Below are 16846 nucleotides of genomic sequence, written 5' to 3' on the forward strand. Positions count from 1 at the left end.
GGAAAAATACTCTTGATTCAATCGGATTTTTGCTTGAATCAAAACGAAATCCGCTTAAATTAAGAGGCTTGGTTCTTGATTTAAGCTAGATTCTGATTGAATCAAGAGTACTTTTCCTTGTCGATAATTTTAAGAGTCTAGATTCTAGATCCATTGTGGTTTTTTCCCCAGTGTGACGTAGTTTCAGGCAAAACAGCCGAAAGGGACATGATTTCTCCAGTGAGCCAATGAAAACAGTACTTTAAAGTAAAGTGCTCTCTTCTGCCAATTTCCATAACCTGAAAATGTGTTTGTTGGATGTGTCCAAAGCGCAACCACGAAAGCATTCAGAAGGTAGCACTTACGGCTGTCTTGCCAAACACTAGCCTAACACTAGCCTAACATGAAAATGTATTTGTAATCCTCCAAACTATTTCTACAAGTTTTTCGGATGATTAGTGGCAATTTGACGAAGAACGGAGGGTTTTTTCAATAAAATTTTCCGGTCAGATGCTTCTGAGCCCGATTTCTCAAAACTTTATTTTTGCACCTACTGCTCTCTTCGCTATCACGGCAGACTAAACCTAGGGTTTTTATTTAATATTCTGAAATCACCAGGTGAGTAGATCACGTGGTGATCAATTGCGTATTTTTGAAGCCAATATACTGGAGAAAACCGCTTTGGAAAAGTACAAAAAATTCAAGGCGTTTCAAACGCTACCAAATGTCGGGAAAATGATGGCAGCGAAGCACTATGCCAGTCAAATCACCATCTCCACTGACCTTTGCAGCGTTGCAATGTAATCAAACCCCTTACGGCTGTCACACTTTCAAATTGACTCTCCATGACTATTAGGTATCCAAATGCGCAGGGCTATCATCTCTAGGCGAAATTGCGAAATCCTAAGATACTCATCTTGTTTGTGGTTAAAATGATGTCGATATTTTAAATCTCATAAGACTTCTGAGCGCTCAAATAAAAGAAAGAAACTGCATGGTTTTAAATGATTTATTCCGACTAGTTGTTCCATTTTTTTTTATTCTGAATATAACGATAAATGAGAGTAAAAAATCCTGTATTAGTACGTGACTTTATTTACAAATATTATATGAACTACCCCGAGCAATTCATGCACGAAGAAACGCGTTTCTCATTGTTGTTAGGAGGATTTTTGCGTGAAAAAAGAGCCTGGATCGAGAGGAGAGAAACAAGACAAAGAAATCAAACAAGAGAACATCAAAACCACCCTGAAGGAGATCATAACTGAAATTGAAGAACACGTTGGCGTCAACGGTGTGGATCATCTCCAATCAAGCGAAAAAGAGAATCAACCCCCAAATACTGTAAGTATAACCTTGTCAATTATAAACTCAGGGCAAAGCTCCCTGTCACTGCCCAGGTTTGATGGTATTACGAACTTTGAGTAATTTTAACACCGAAATAGGATCCTAGACTAGATAATCTGTAGTTTTTAAAAGCATGAACTCGTAATCAGTCAGATTTGCAGTCGACCGATAAGTTGGACGTACTTCTGCCAAACGGAACTATGTACATTTTGACGTGAGCCTTGTTATGCATATATTCTTATCGGTTTCAGGGCTCATGTATAAATGTACATGGCTCTGTTTGGCAGAAATACGTCCAGTTGAGGCAAGAATGTGGACCAGGGGCATGTTCATGAACCAACGGCCGATCGGTCGTTCACGGACTGCGTAAGCAGTGGGGAAAAAAAATTGCGTAGGCTACGACCTTGAATGATGGATGATGTACGTATTAACTTAGATGGGGTAAAAGATGGGCGGGACAAAACGCGAGATACAACTATTTCTACTTCCAAGTAGGTAAAATTGCGAATCCACGAAATGGAGGAGATCGCGGATTCTTTTCGGATGACTTGGAGATTTTAACGCTGAGTAGAAAAGTTAGATTAGGCGAAGCAAGTGATATACCTGTTTCGATTTCCAAGAAGATTAAACTCATACACACTTCTTAGTGAGCGAGTTTGATACACTAAAATGGGATCTTTTCCCAAGCAGACGTGCTTTACCATCAGAAGTCGAAAAATAACGACTCCATCTTGAGGGAATCTCTTTTGAAGCAAACCGTATTGAATATACGAACACTACACACAGTGTACATATAGTTTAGATGCTTGACATGTAAAAATATACAGTTGTTAACAATTTTCTTGATTGATTTTTGAACTGCAAGAATGATTATAGCGCCTCTTGCAGTGTTCAGTGTTCATTTATGTGTCATAAACGACAGAAACACTTCAGATTATATCCTATTGGTATAGTTCCTTTCTTTTTTAAATTTTGTTGTATTTTCCGCTCAAACTAAAATAAATTAATCAATGCATGAATTCTCTTACCTTCTTTTGGCCGTTAAAAGTTCCAGGCCTGCGTTGAACTTATCACCAGTAACCTGAAACACAGTTAAAGAAGAAGATAACACACAAAGTTCAATAGTCTAGGTGAAAATATTCCATATTCATGAATGTGAAAATTAACTTCTCCGGCAGCGACAAAATCCACACTGCTGGAAACAACGTTCAGTCATTGAAAGGCCCAATGCATGGCCATGTTCAGTTACATTTTGGAAAAATATACAATATTCAATTGCAAGTAGAGCTGGTTCCAAATTATCATAAGATGTATGAAAGATATCATCTTAGAACTCAATTTTTAGTCGCAAAAAAATCTATTCAAGCGTTTTCCGGACTATAAGCGCTAATTTTTCAACCTTAAATCTATGTATTTCTCTTAAAAACTCAAAAATGTTACTTGTCTGTTCATGCACGGAGCCCCCTAGATACACCCTGTACAAATATAGGTCTGCGTGTTTTCAATAATTTATCAATTAATTATATGTGTAAATATTTTTACGTAATTAACAATGAAATGTGTTTTCGTGTCAAAAATGATTTAAACAAAAAGTAATTTTTCAAATTTCAAGGTAAGTAATACCTTGAAATTTTGACAAGACAAACATTTAATAAAATTGCAATTTGATTTTGAAACTATTACACGTATACTTGGTGAAAACTTGTGGAGTGTTTAAATGTGAATTAGAGATGTGTGATTGCATGAAGCATGTTGTTACAGTCACTGACGACACCTCAACCTCCTCCTATGGAACCTCTCTGCAACGGTTACACGGAACCCACGAAAAGGCTCCTGTCCCAACTCGAGGAGATCAAATTCAAACCCAGGCCTCAGTCCCTCCCATCAGATGCCAATCTCTTCCATCTCTGGCAGAGTTTACAGGTAACAAAATATTTCTAATTGAGGAATGCGAAACCGGAAAAAGCGGGATATCTCTACAGGAAATGGGTAAATCAATGAAAAGATCGGACCAAATGAAACAGATTCATGGTGAAGCTAGAAAAACTCTAATCTCAATTGGACTACATTTTGCAATTTGGAACTATAAATTCCAGCCCGGTTTAAAAACATCGTATGTGCCATTTGCTTCCCTATGCACGTAAGTGTTTTTCCAGAAGAGCCAGAATTTATAGTTCCAAAGTGAAAAATGCAGTCTAATTGCAAATATCGACGGTGGAACTGCAAAAATGCTTTTCTCGGTTGCGGTGTTTCGAAATCTCTGTTCCTATTTTATCCCTTAAGAGAGATCGAACCAACATCATGACTTAAAGATTTTACAGAATATTTTTCATAAACAGAAAAAAAATTAATGAAATTATCAAGAAACGTTCAGTGGTTTCCCATGTAGAAAATAAGTATGACGTGAAGTTTGCAACGCCGGAAACCGAGGTACGCATTTCTGTAGTTTCACCATGGAAATGTTCCTTATTCTTGAGAAAAAAAAATATTGCACTATATCTTTTCAAAGAAAGTTTTGAAATAGAGCGAAAAAAAACAAGATGAATTTCATGGATGGGAAAACACAAATTTGTCATCCTTCGAACAAGCAAAATGTGACAGCGAATCTGCATTCGAACGCCGCGAACCAACATACCTGTAGATACATTCAGTTTTGCTATCAAAATTTACTGCACTAGGCAATGGGCGGGTATTATTTGCGACGTTAAATTTTTCGGGTATTCCAAAATTCCCACAAACCCTCCGATTTTCTCGTAAAGTAGAAAGAAAATTAAATACGCGAAAATTTCGAGCAAAACCCCTCCTGACTTCAGATTTTATAATGATCTCATGGTCGAAATATCTTCAGAGGAAGATTACATGATTATATTGACTGGAGCTAGATCATGCGTCCTTTGGCTGACTGGATGACCTGATGACGGTCTGAAAATTCAGCCGATATTATTGTAAGCACCCTCATCATCATATCATGGGTGAATCATATTATAGCAAGGCAATCAGTATGCTATGAGTGTACCAATACCAAGGGAATACTCGAACGTTCCTTTACGACGTAACGTAACGGAGGTGGGGTTAATGTCACTCGAATGCCAGGATTGATGTCACTGCATTCTGACCTGTTGACCGTATTCGATTATTCGTTTAGAATTTAAATGTCCGAGGGCGAATGATGGGCATTTTGGCCGAGGTGTGGAAGTTACCTAATAGATCTGCGTTTCTCTTTTCAGATCGCAAGTGAGTTGAAGCACGTACTCAAGGAAAGCGAAGGTCAAAATGGAATCCAAGTGAGTAAACACTAATTTTTCAAACATTTTAATTGGGAGGGGGGGGGGTGTTAAACTTGGCGGGCGGGGCGGGGGAGGCTTAAAATGCCGTATCAACAGAATTGGCATTGCGCGTAAGCTTGTTGCGCGTTTCACTTACATCGATGGCTAAAGTGCGAAACCACGTATCTACATTGAGGTGTTTCAAAATCTTTGTTCCTATTTTATTTTTTCGAATAGGAGCAAGCCAGCTTCATGGCTTGAAAATGCAGGGTATTTCTTTTGCGAGGCTTTCTCCTACTTATTTGATCGGTATTGTCCATCCAGCAAAGCGGGATTCGCAGCAAACTGCATTTGTAAGTAATGAATTCAAGGTAAAAAATTAAGGGATTTACTAAGACAAATAATCTCAGTAATGAATTCAACGTAATAAATAGAGGGATTCACTACCACAGATAATGACATCAACCGCCGAGTATTCTGGAAGGGAGATATCGACGATATTATTGGACGTAGAATATTAAAGATTGGACGATACCCATTATTTATGACTGATTTGCAAACTAACAATAAGAGCAACAAAACACGTTTCTGCGGCACGTTCAGTGCTGCTATGTTGTATCGGTAATACTCTTAAGTTTACGACAGACCCCTCATCCCCCTATCCATTCAACGACTCCTGTACTGCCCAATCCAAAGCAGGTGCTCGGTACTCAAAAGGGCCACTTCGAGGAAATAAAAAACCTGGTCTGTAACGGTATACATCATCCGATTGAAAATAATCAGCGAGTAAATTATTAAACGCAGCTGAACGGAGCGTGAAAAGTGTGTCACTGTAAGCCGTGTACGTTTGGTTGTCGACGGTTGTAGGAAAGGCGTCTCAAGTTGAGTTACTAATACATTGCGCGCGTTTTCTCTCGAAACGAAACTCACGTGGAGCCCTCTCTATTTTGACGACTCATTTGTTATGAGTTGCGTTTAAGCCCAATAACACAGACTTCAGTTCCCTTCACGTAGCTCTCGCAATGTACTTGGTTATTATGAGAGAATATTTCGATCTTAGTAGTAAAAACACAATTTTCGCTTCACAGTTATTGTTGAAAGCATACACAAATATATTCATAACCGCGATAGTTTCCTTTCTTAGATCACTGACCCACTTTCTGTAGCGTTTGAGTAGGTTTTAACTTCTTAATTCAGCAAATTTTCTCCATTCTCCTCCTTGAAACAGTTAGATTAATTTTTACTTGATCATTGAACAAGTGATTCCTACATCTAGTTACTTTACGCCTTGAATTTGAACCGAATTTTATCGCGATTTTGTGACAAAATGCCGAAATTTAACGTACCTAAAGCTTTAGATTAACATGAAAATATACAAATGCAATGATCCGACCTGCTGACGTTGACGCGATGAGAATAGATCAATCCGTGAACTAACTACCGGTGTTCGAACAGGAAAAGGTGAGGTGTTTAAGATTCTTGTATTTCCTCATTTCCTAATATTTCGAGGCGGAATTCCGGGGGTAAAATCGAGGTTTCCTCTCTTTTTCCGCCAGACTATCTTAAGATTTACTATAGGTTTTTCTCAAAACAAAAACCTACATTGTTCCATCTGTAAGCTAATCCTTAAACGTAAACAATGAAGACATGCAAACTGCAAAAGTTTCAATAACCTGCGAATGTCCACGGAGACAAAAGTTTTAGTGAAGGAATTTTTCTCAAGTCAGTTGTAATAGTCAGATTTTGAGATTTCGTCGGAAAACTCTCTTGTATCTTGAAGAATAAGTGGCAAGCTGTTTAACTCATTTTTGTAACAAAAGAAGGCTTAGGCACGTTTTAATTTGGCAATTATTATGTGCCCGGAACATAGCAGCCTAGATTTTTAAATGGTTTTCCCTTAACACTATGTTTATTTAAGTAAAGCTAGCAAAACGGAATAAACGAATCGAAATTTTTAGGTGTTCATTAATGTTTGAGAAACACACCTTGGTATGATCTGGTATCATTAACCGCCATGTGAGTTGTTGTGAATTTAGAGGTTTTTTCTGCGGCAATGCGCAACAAGTCTAATCGAGAATCAGAGAAGAAATTCTTGATTTTCACATCGATTCTTGATTTTCTTGTCACAGCAAAAAGATTCGTCAGTCATAGCAGAATCTCCGTGCTCCCTGGGGCTTAAAGTTTCAGACAACATAAAGTAAAACCCCGTGCACTGAGCATAGTTACACATTGTTTCAGATCTGAAAAGAGGCGACATTCCTGCTTTGCTAAATTAATGGGTTCCTTTGCGCTAGTCGCAGAATTGTATTTTCATGGGTTCAGCTTTTTTACCTTAGCAAAAAGTAACAACTTTAGTGCAGACGTCAAGTTTCTACGTCCAATATTGATTTCACTCGACGAAAAACGCTGTATATGACGTCATCAACCACGGTGGAGCATCCCATGATATTTTCAGCCTTGGTTTCATCAATCAATGATGCACACATTTGCACGGATTGCTTAACTTAAAACAAGGATGAAACCAAGGTCGAAGAAACCGCAGTATACACTACCGTCGTACATCGTGTTTTTAGATGGGCGGTATCTTCGTTAATACTGGACATAGAAATTTGACATTTGGACAGATCTTCTTCAATTCTGATTATCTTTATGCTTTATTCATCAAAACATGACTATGCCATTAGCGTAACCATCTAATTTCACGATTTTTCCAAAAACCTGTCCATTCATGACGAATCCCGGTATTTCTCAGTATTCCCAACCGTGGACTGATTGTAGACTGAGCTAATTGTTGAAATTGATAGGAAAAGCTATAGACGAAGAAGACAAAAGGGATAAGGATGGATCCTATTGGTAGAAGCGGGTGGTTGCAATGGACAAAGAAGGAAGGTAACAGACTAACTAACGGCAACCCATGAGAGACCCTATAGTTAGTCCATCATTCATCCCCATGGTCTAAAAGAGCCACCCAATTCAACCAATAGGCTCGCTCCATACTTCCTATGTCTTCTTTGTCTATATCGCTTTGTCTATCAATTTCAACAATCAGCCCGTAGAACTACCTACAGTTCCTTAAGTGTGCATTTCTCGACTTTGAGCCTTGAAAGCCAAGCGTCGGCCGTGAAACCTCGACGTGCACGTGTGGTTGCCGATGCGGCAGGTGCAAGATGCGCTAACATTGTCACTCTTGCGTCGCGTTGCGTTGTGTCGCCTCGAAATAGCCCCCGAATTCACGGTCAGAGCTGCTCTGCCCGTCGTCTTTGTCGCCGATTAATCAGACGTCGTCGGCGTCGGCTCCCGACGTCTACCGAGTTTCCGAAAACCCGAAAACTCCCCCGCGAGCGCGACGATTTCTCGCCAGGTCCGGCGTGGGCGGAGGGGGGGAGGGGTCCCGTGAGGGGAGGGGGTGCCTCGTAGAGGAGGGATTATTTTTAGCCCGAAAAAACGCGAAGTTCACACATGCAGCGGCCCGGTCCCGGTGAGTGGAGACGGAAAGCGGCCGTTCAACAGAAATAACACTTAAGGAACGCTGCCTAATCGTGCGCCAATCGACGAGAAAGGAAAAGGGAAGAATCGCAAATTGAATCAGTGAGAACGAAAACACACCAACTCGGTAACTCGAAAATGCTCAATTTTAATTAAAAACAATCAATTTTAATGCAGGTCATCGAAGTTAGGGCATCTGTTCAAACTTGCACCTTTAAGGTGTCCTTTGCACTTGTCTTTCGACACCAAACATATTTTTCTTAGACTAACTTCTAATACTTACTGTGCAGTTTTGTGTGGGTCTTGGTTATTTTAATTTTTCGAGTTGATGTGTTTTCGTTCTCACTGATTCAATTAAAAACGACCTACCCGATTTTCGAATGCAACTCTGGTTCAATTTTGGACCTGATTGAGTTACAAATCGTCATCTTCCGACCACTGTATCACAAGCGCCATGCGACGTTTAAAAATTTCCGCGGTCATTTCATTTTTTTACAGAGAGATTGTTCGACGAAGCTGTTTGAAAATTTTACTGAATTTTCTTTGTGGTACCGATAAAATACAGTAAAATTTTTAAACAGATTCATCCAACAATTTCTCTGTGAAAGAAATAAAATGGCGGCGGAAATTTTGAAACGTCGCATGGCGCCCGGGATATATTGCCTGGAAGGTGACGATATACGAAAGCCACTTTAACAGCGCTCTGCAATGCATATCGCCTAAGTCCCTTATCCTCCCAGAGCCTCTCTGGGAGCTGGCATTCCCTCATTTTTTTTTCAACCTTTCACTGGGTATCCCCTTCGTCTCGCTCTAGGAGAGCCCAAACAAGCATTTTTTTGGCAGTCATTCTCCCGTAATCATGATCACATGACGAAAGGAACCAACCTGCATTAAGTTGAAACTGAGACAAAGAGGTTTGAAATTTTATGTCTGCATGCATAAGGCTCAATGTAAGAGATAAACTTGAACCCCTCTTTTCAAAAAAAAAAAAAAAAAAAAAAAAAATGTTTGTGCTTAGCCTTTTAGTTTTTGGGAGGAGAAAATAAACGGCTGGTGAAACTCAATAACATCCTTAACTCAATTTTTTTGGGTTGGTTCCTTTCTGATGAACTCGTTCCATTCAAACCGAATCTTAGGAATATTCCTCATCTATGCCTTGCATGCCTATCTCATCTATTTATTATGTTTCCCTAGTTCTCTGAAAAATTTAATACTAACCCTGGTAAAAATTGGCAGTAGAATCTGTTTTCCAAAATACCATAGACCTACAGCCGGCTGTAAGATTTCCAATAGCTTCTATAGCCGGCAACACAATTTCTTACAGCCTTTTATAGCCGATGGCGACTAAGCAACAGCCTGGCGATATGGTGTATGCTAGACGTTAGTAATTACGGATGCTGGGACTCGGTGAGTTTTTGGACTACCGCTCTCTTTTTGGGCCGTAGTATCTTTATTTATTTTGCGAGGAAAGCTCCGTACTTTTGAAGGATGCCTGCCATTCCTAATATGTTGGAGCGCCTACAATTTTGTATGATACTGTGCAATACCTCTGGTGTGAAATAGTTGCTTCAAGCGCCTGCACGCTGCGGCGCGGCGCGGCAGCCAGCGCGAAACGCGCACTGGCGCCTACAAACCTAACTGGGATACTTCACGCATTGCGCAATGCGTGAAGTATCCCTGTTAGGTTCGTAGGCGCCAGTGCGCCGCCGCTCTGCTTTGTGTTAGGCTCTAATATTTAATCTCGTGGAGTCAGCGTTTTTCAACTCATGACTTTGAAATGTTTGCACACTCTGTATGGATTATTCTCATTTTAATTGATGAAAAAAATATGTAGTAAAGGAAAATATAATGTGCGTTTTGTAAATATTAAGGTGATATCGTACAAACTTAAGGATTTACAAAGCACACGAATTTCTACACAATTTCTTATAGCCTTTTTTAGCCGATGGCAAAAAAACAACAGCCAGGCGATAAAGTGTAAAGCCCGGCGATAGGAACTATAGCCCGGCTGTATAATTTTTCATCGCTTCCTGTAGCCCGGTCGTATGATTTTTTCCACTTTCTACAGCCAGCTATATGATTTTCTATCGCCTTCTTCAGTCGGCTATAAGAACTCCTATGGTATTTTGAAACGCAGCTCCTATCGCCAATTTTTACCAGGGAAAATATTCTAACGCTCAACATGGCAGCAACGGACAGGACAAATGTGAGAAAAGAGAGAAAGAGAGAGACAAAGGATTAGGAGGAGGAAGATGACTGGAGGAAGAGCGAGAAAGAAAACGCTTTGACATGGAGCCAAAGAGCGAGAAGCCAGGAATCGGGACATCATCTCTTCAGAGGCGAAGCGCAAAGCTGCCCTCAGTTGACCCGTCTATTCCCGTGTTCGGACGAGGAATACCTGAAAGCTGAACTGGAACACCTGGAAAACGAACATTCAAATTTCGAACGAACTCGTATTTTCTCGAGGCACGTTCCTCCACCTAAAGCTAAAGGGTCAATACCTAACAGATTAAGGGTGAATTGTACCACATTTTGCAACTAGGAACTACTCTTTCGGGCTCATTTGTAGAATCACCTATCTGCATGGGAAAACTAAAGATACATACGTTATGTCTAAAATGAGCCTTGAAACGTTCAGTCTTATTGAAAAAAATGTGGTCCAATTAAAGTTATTGCATCGTTTAATTTAATATATTTATAAATGGAGGCTACAAGAGAGGCCCATCAATGTGATTGCTGACTGTTTCCTTTCAAAAATTTTCGGCCCCGAATCTTTGAGAGTAATCAATGTAATTGGGATACATCACAGATCCAATTTTGAGATTTTCAAAGAACTTTGTGCAGGTCCGGCCGAGAAATGGAAACATTCGCGTCAGTTTGAAAGCCCCTATCGGGATGTACAATTTTTCACACGGGTGCCTTTTTCATTAAATCTTAAAATTGGGTAAAATGTCATTTTTATTAAATGAAATTTGATCGATCGACGAATTTTACAAAATCGCAGTTGGACCAAATTTTTATTTAAAAATGTCCTCGTATATGGAAGAATGTTTGCTCCCTCCAGCGTTTTGACTCGCTTTCGAAGAGCAGGGCCGAGTTTTTTTCTTTTCTTTTTTGTTCTTTGAGCGCACAGTCGACATGCTCGCAGCCTTTCGGTAGCCACCATCTCGACATAACGTAAATCCCGATCAAAGCTGCGGATGGCTTGCAAGCAGGGTTGCCTTATTGCACAGCTAAAACGGAGTAGGAAATAGTTGCGGGAGCGGGGGCAGGGGAGGGGGGGCCTAGCCTTGGGCGGAGCTTAACTTGCCACGCGGGGGCTTCGCGGCGCGCGTTTTTCAGTTTTCTTTCGAAAAACGCGCGACGAGAAAAGCCCCGAGTAAATCGGTCTTATCCCTGCCGACCGGAGTGATCATCCGTCCCGCGTAAAAATACTCCTCCGGGTGTGCGTTGCGCGTCCTGTCCAGTGAGGTTCTCATAATCCCTGCGAGTGCGTCTGCGGCGTGGGTCAAAAGTGCGTTTTGTCACTGTCCGTCAAAATTCTGCGGCTAATTTTGCGCGTTTATTTTCGAGCGGCGGCCACGCGCTTTTGCAGAGAGCGAGCGGCCGGCGATAAGAGGAGCCGGTGCATGTGCAATTAATCCCCTATTTTTCATCCATTTCTTCCGTGGCCCTATTGTCGGCGCCTCTCCTTTGAACCTAAGTGCGCTTGTTCCGTACTTAACTTTGAGCTGTGTGCCGGTGCCATGCCTGCTTTTTGAATTCATTAGTCCTGGCCCGGGAGGGCGATTACAAGAGTCTGGAAGTGTACAATAATTTTGAATGAATTATGACTGCAAGTTACGGGCGGTCGTACTTCCGTTTTTTATTTATTGTCTCAATTTAACGTGAAAAATTCACTGTGCCCAAATTGAATAGTTTTAATGGTCAATTTTGTACGGAACATTGCACTATAAAGAAGTTTCTTTATCACTACTTTAAAAAGTTAATATTTGATCAATACGTTTGATGCTCAGTGACTGATCAATACAAAAGTATTTTCGCCGTTGTCATACTTTGAACTTTCAAACTCTGGCAAAAAAAATTCAAAATTCAAGACGTTTTTTACGGCTTCACTAAATATTGCATAAGAAATAAAGGGCACCTAGTAATATCGGACAAAACTCCTCAGAGGAATCCAAATTATAACTTAGGTACTTGCATACAGGCGCGTAAAACAAATGCTTCGTGACGATTTGCCTACTTTGATGATAGGACTAGCAAGCCTAGGCATTTTTGTTTATTTTTTACGATGTTGGTAATGGAAAATTCGAATCTATCTGAACAATACAAATGATATAATCACTAAGTTAAAAACCTCGATAAGGTTCGGGTGCAACCATGCTTCAATGTTTTCGACTTGATAACAAAACAGTCAAAATTAAGATCAGAACATTGGAATGAGTGAAAACTGTAATATTGAATCAACTGCGCGTCTATATGAATTTCTTTCCACAATGAAACACACGGACATAAATTTTAAAACTTAGCATGCGCTCAATTTTTCTTATTTACTTACATGTTATCCAAGGCTTTGGCTGTACTAATTTATTTGAATCTGACGTTTTGTTAGAAGTATACATTTTTTGACAGTCTTATACCTATAAGTTATTTAGCCAATCAATTTTTTCAACGCCTTAAATATTTCATCTGATATAGTTTGTCTCAGAGTGACAAGTTTTCATTGTTATATAGTATTATAATCCTTGCGTACATGATTTTTGAGAGTCAACATATGAATTTAAGAAAAATTTCCAAAGAAAAAACTCGCAAAAGAAGTTGTTCAAAGGCAATTGTGGCGGACTTTGAACGATATCTTGTGTACAAACATTGAGCATAAACCAGCCACTTTCTCAGGCCAAATTCACTGCCCTTGAAAGCGGTTAATTTTCATGAGATTGGGTCTGAAATATATTGTTGCTAAAAATAATTTGTAGACTAAAAATAGCGCGGAATCATATAAATCTCCTCTTTAGATTATCCACGGATATGCTTTGTGTTTGTTGTTATCATAACAAAGAACGTTATTTATGACGTTCCACACTAAGGTTTCAACTATAATTACTTCTCCACTATGGACATATCTAACTTTAGAAAAAAATACGTGAATAGCTTAGGAAAGAAAACTTTTCACCCGGAAAATATGTATAATGATAGCGGAAAAGTAGAAGGACCAGCATTACCATTCTCAAATTTTCAGTGCCAAAATATTTGTCAGGTACGTGGGATATAATCGTGAAGAGACCTAAGAACAATACTCTTTGAAAACTGAGCTACGGTGAAACAAAATCATAGTTTGCTTTGGAGCAGCTGCTTTTTAACCAAAAAATTTAACCATCCTTGTCTAAGCTCAAAATTTTTCGAATTTTCGGGCGTTCTCAGTGATGACAATAAGTGACGCAAAATTAATTCGTCGATACGGTAATTGTTGAAAACTCTAAACGGCTCACCAAGAAAAAATAAAGCGAGAGAAGCGTTCATCAAAAATTTTCCACGACAGACTTTCAATCGTTCAAAAATAAGAACTCTCATTGCCTTAAAAGGATTTCCAGGTTTTCAAAAATGATTAGATTTCGAGGAATACTAATCGAAACATTTTCCTCAGCAACATGGATATTTAGAGCACCAAAATTCATAATAAAGGCTTCCTTACTTAATGCCCAAAAACCGAGCCTCATGCACTTTTCGCATGAATAATAATCAGCAAGAAAGTTTCCAATTCTAAACAAAAGTACATTTTCTTGTTTATTTTTCTTACGGACAAGCAAATGTTACGCCTCTAAATTTTACGAGTTATTTTTCCCAAACACTTTAAGAGTTTTCGCTCCCGATTCAATGTTAGTGGATAATTATAGATCGCACTCGATACATCAAACAGGCGTTCTATCGCTGAGATCTATCGATATCGATCGTTTAACATGTAAACATAGTCTCAAAAGTCAATCAAGTAATCTGTGGAAATGGGTTTTTTCTGTAATCGATTTTTGATTCTTATGAGTAATACATCGCAATGGAAAGTGAAATTGTTGGGAATTTCCTCTTTTTCTGCTTTCCTAACTTAAACCTAACATTTTTTTTGAGGTTATGTTCAATTGTTTTGAACCAAACGATACACCGACATATCGAATACGACGCGAAGGCTATTCAAGCACCTGGGAAAAGCTTCGAGCGGAGATCAATCCCCTTTTTTATGACTCACGGGCCGACTCGAAACCCTCGGCCGACCAATGACTCATAAAAAGTATTCCGCGCAGCGCCTGGTCATTGGCAAGGACCCCAATCCTCGAAATTCTGGCAGTCTCCGCGATCGATAGAATCAGATGACGACGATGCGATTCCGATATCTGACCCATTTCGATCGACTCCCGGCTCAGACTCATCACTCTTCGCGCGGGTACACATACGTCTTTCGTTGAGCGTTCGAGAAAAACTGGACCGCACCGCAGCCCCCCCCCCCCCCCCCCCCCCGGGACACCCTTCCTCTGACTGATGTTTCGGGGGCAACCGCGACGGAAAATAGCTCGTTTAATGTTTGTTCTCTCGATGGTTTAGAGTGAGCTTTTTGTCTTGCTTTGAGAGCTCGTTAAAATCTCCGGACGAATAATCGTTTGAAATTATTGGTCCATACTGCCATGCTAAAGAAGAACGCCGTATGAACATTTGGACTGCATTTTGCAATTTGGAACTATGAATTCTGGCTTATCTGAAAAAACACCTATGTGCATGTGGAAACTAACGGCACGTACGTTGTTTTTAAACCGGGCTAGAATTTATAGTTCCAAATTGCAAAATGCAGTCCATTTGAGAGTTGCCGAATTTCCTCGGGAAAAACACGTAATTTGTAGGAGAGTCATGCATATTTTTCCTTGAAATTTCCAAATGATGTAGATGAAACTGCTGACAAAATTGCCTAAAAAATCAGACTAAAAATATGAGCAACTTTCCCAATTATTTCTGATTTAATTGAAGCAAATCTGGCAACGCCTGAAGGCTCATACGGCGTTCTTCCTGAGCACGACAGCATACTTGGTTGTATACGGGCAGATTTAGCCCAGATCAGCCCAACTGCAATTGCGATGTTGCAAAGTTTTCTTTCCAGCTTGATTTTATGAAATAATATGGTGTAAAGATACAAAACTCATCCCTACCTAAAAAAGGACCCTTAAAATCTGGGGGAATACTTCAGCAAGTTTCAAGCCACAAAAAACATGTTGATGAGAAAAACATGATACCATGTTGATACTATGTTGGTGTCAACATGGTATCATGTTTTTCTCATCAAGAGCTTCGGTGGTGCGATGTTAGTAGCAACATGAGTTCAACAAAATACATGACAAGATTATTTCTAGGGGGAAATTAATCCTCGTGACTTTAACAGTGGAAAACCCCACTCACAAAGAATCTTTTCCTTTGAATTAAAAGAACTTTCATTCAGTTTTCATTGAGACAACCTAGTTTCTTGCTAAGGCGACTAGAATGTTCACAAAAATTTCACGTGTCCCAATGAGAATTGCAGTGGAAGAATTATTCATGGGATATTTCTATGGTTTCGAATGGAAAATTTTCTACGCGAGAAGTCATTATTTAAACATATTTCTTCCATTTAGATTTGCCGAATCGCCATGTCATGCCTTATTCCCAATCCAAACTAGGGGAGCGAGAAAGTAAAAAAAACGGGATCGTTTACTTCGTCCGTGAAAATAATCGCTTTCAGGAAATACTTGGATAAAAATTTGGGGTCATCATTATCAGTCAAATTTAACCTCAAGACCATCCTTTGTAAAACCTACATGAGGATTATCTTTTCCCCACGTCCCCCGTTAGAAGTGACAAACTTCCTAGCTTTAAAAACCGTAAACAAAAATTTCTAAGAACTGCACCAACCTTGAACGCTAGCCACTTTGCCGCCTTTCCAATCCCATGTTCCCGAAAACACCGCGTGATTAATGACTATACCAGGCGCTCACGAAAATACACCTGATATTTCTAAAACCGCGTGAATTTGTAAGGAGGGTTGCAAAATCAACCTTTTTTCCTCCCAAGAAGAAATGTAAAATAGCGATATTTTAAAGAACGAGTTGGCAGCGCAGCTTTCGTCCACATTGGCACCGACTAAACAGATTAGCAACGGCTACCGCGGTTGATTTCCTCTTACAGTAATTTATTATGATATACTGAGGTTTGAACATTGGTTCGTGTGGATTTCTCTTCTATAAGTGGCAACTTTGCTTATTTTTACGGTGAAATGCGGTCCTTCGCGAGGATCATACGGGCCGAAATCTAAATTATAAAAATTAACGCGGTGACACCTGCATTGCATAGTAAAGCTAAAAAACCTGACCTGCGTATGCCGATTGACTTCAGAAACTAGTATTAAACGCGGTGGCTTAAATTGCTAAAAATATGCATTCTCAACTGCATGGTTCCGAAATTCTCGTTTCGATTTCATTTTCTCCAAAGCTAGTTAGGTAAGTTTCTTATGGAGGTCCTGCAAAACATTTTTCGCACGAGGAGGGTTAATATCAAATGATTAAAAAAGGTGACTTTTATTAGCTCTTCATTAAAATACAATGCCACAAGAAATTCAGCCTCGAAATTAGAATTTGAAATTTGGAGTTCATGCATTAGGCTTCATCGGCATTCTTTTGCCACGGCACGTTATCAGAGGATTGCGAGAAGAAAGTTCATATCTGGTGAGTGCACCCACAGAAATAAGTTTCATGAGGACC

The 16846-nt window shown here is 39.7% G+C and overlaps 2 protein-coding genes across 9 annotated transcripts in view; one reads left to right on the top strand and one right to left on the bottom strand.

The window, feature by feature from the left end:
• LOC109030563 (cGMP-dependent protein kinase, isozyme 1) overlaps positions 1-16846 on the bottom strand; it is a 113471-nt gene that overhangs the window by 65799 nt on the left and 30826 nt on the right. For both annotated transcript variants that reach the window (XM_019041586.2, XM_072298483.1), the window contains one exon: positions 2355-2407. The gene's annotated coding sequence lies outside the window, so the exon portion shown is untranslated. The remainder of the gene's footprint in view (positions 1-2354; positions 2408-16846) is intronic.
• The window catches only part of LOC109030562 (uncharacterized), a 106449-nt gene that overhangs the window by 34671 nt on the left and 54932 nt on the right, over positions 1-16846 (top strand). For 4 of the 7 annotated variants that reach the window (XM_019041578.2, XM_072298478.1, XM_072298479.1 and 1 more), the window contains 3 exons: positions 1144-1323; positions 3088-3249; positions 4554-4610. In XM_019041578.2, coding sequence (XP_018897123.2) covers positions 1144-1323; positions 3088-3249; positions 4554-4610 — 399 coding nt within the window. Of the gene's footprint in view, positions 1-1143; positions 1324-3087; positions 3250-4553; positions 4611-11425; positions 11608-16846 lie in introns of those variants that run through there. The other 3 variants (XM_072298482.1, XM_072298481.1, XM_019041585.2) reach the window with 3 other exon arrangements.

This window comes from Bemisia tabaci, chromosome 3 (genome assembly GCF_918797505.1).
Source record: "Bemisia tabaci chromosome 3, PGI_BMITA_v3".
NCBI classification, from domain to species: domain Eukaryota; kingdom Metazoa; phylum Arthropoda; class Insecta; order Hemiptera; family Aleyrodidae; genus Bemisia; species Bemisia tabaci.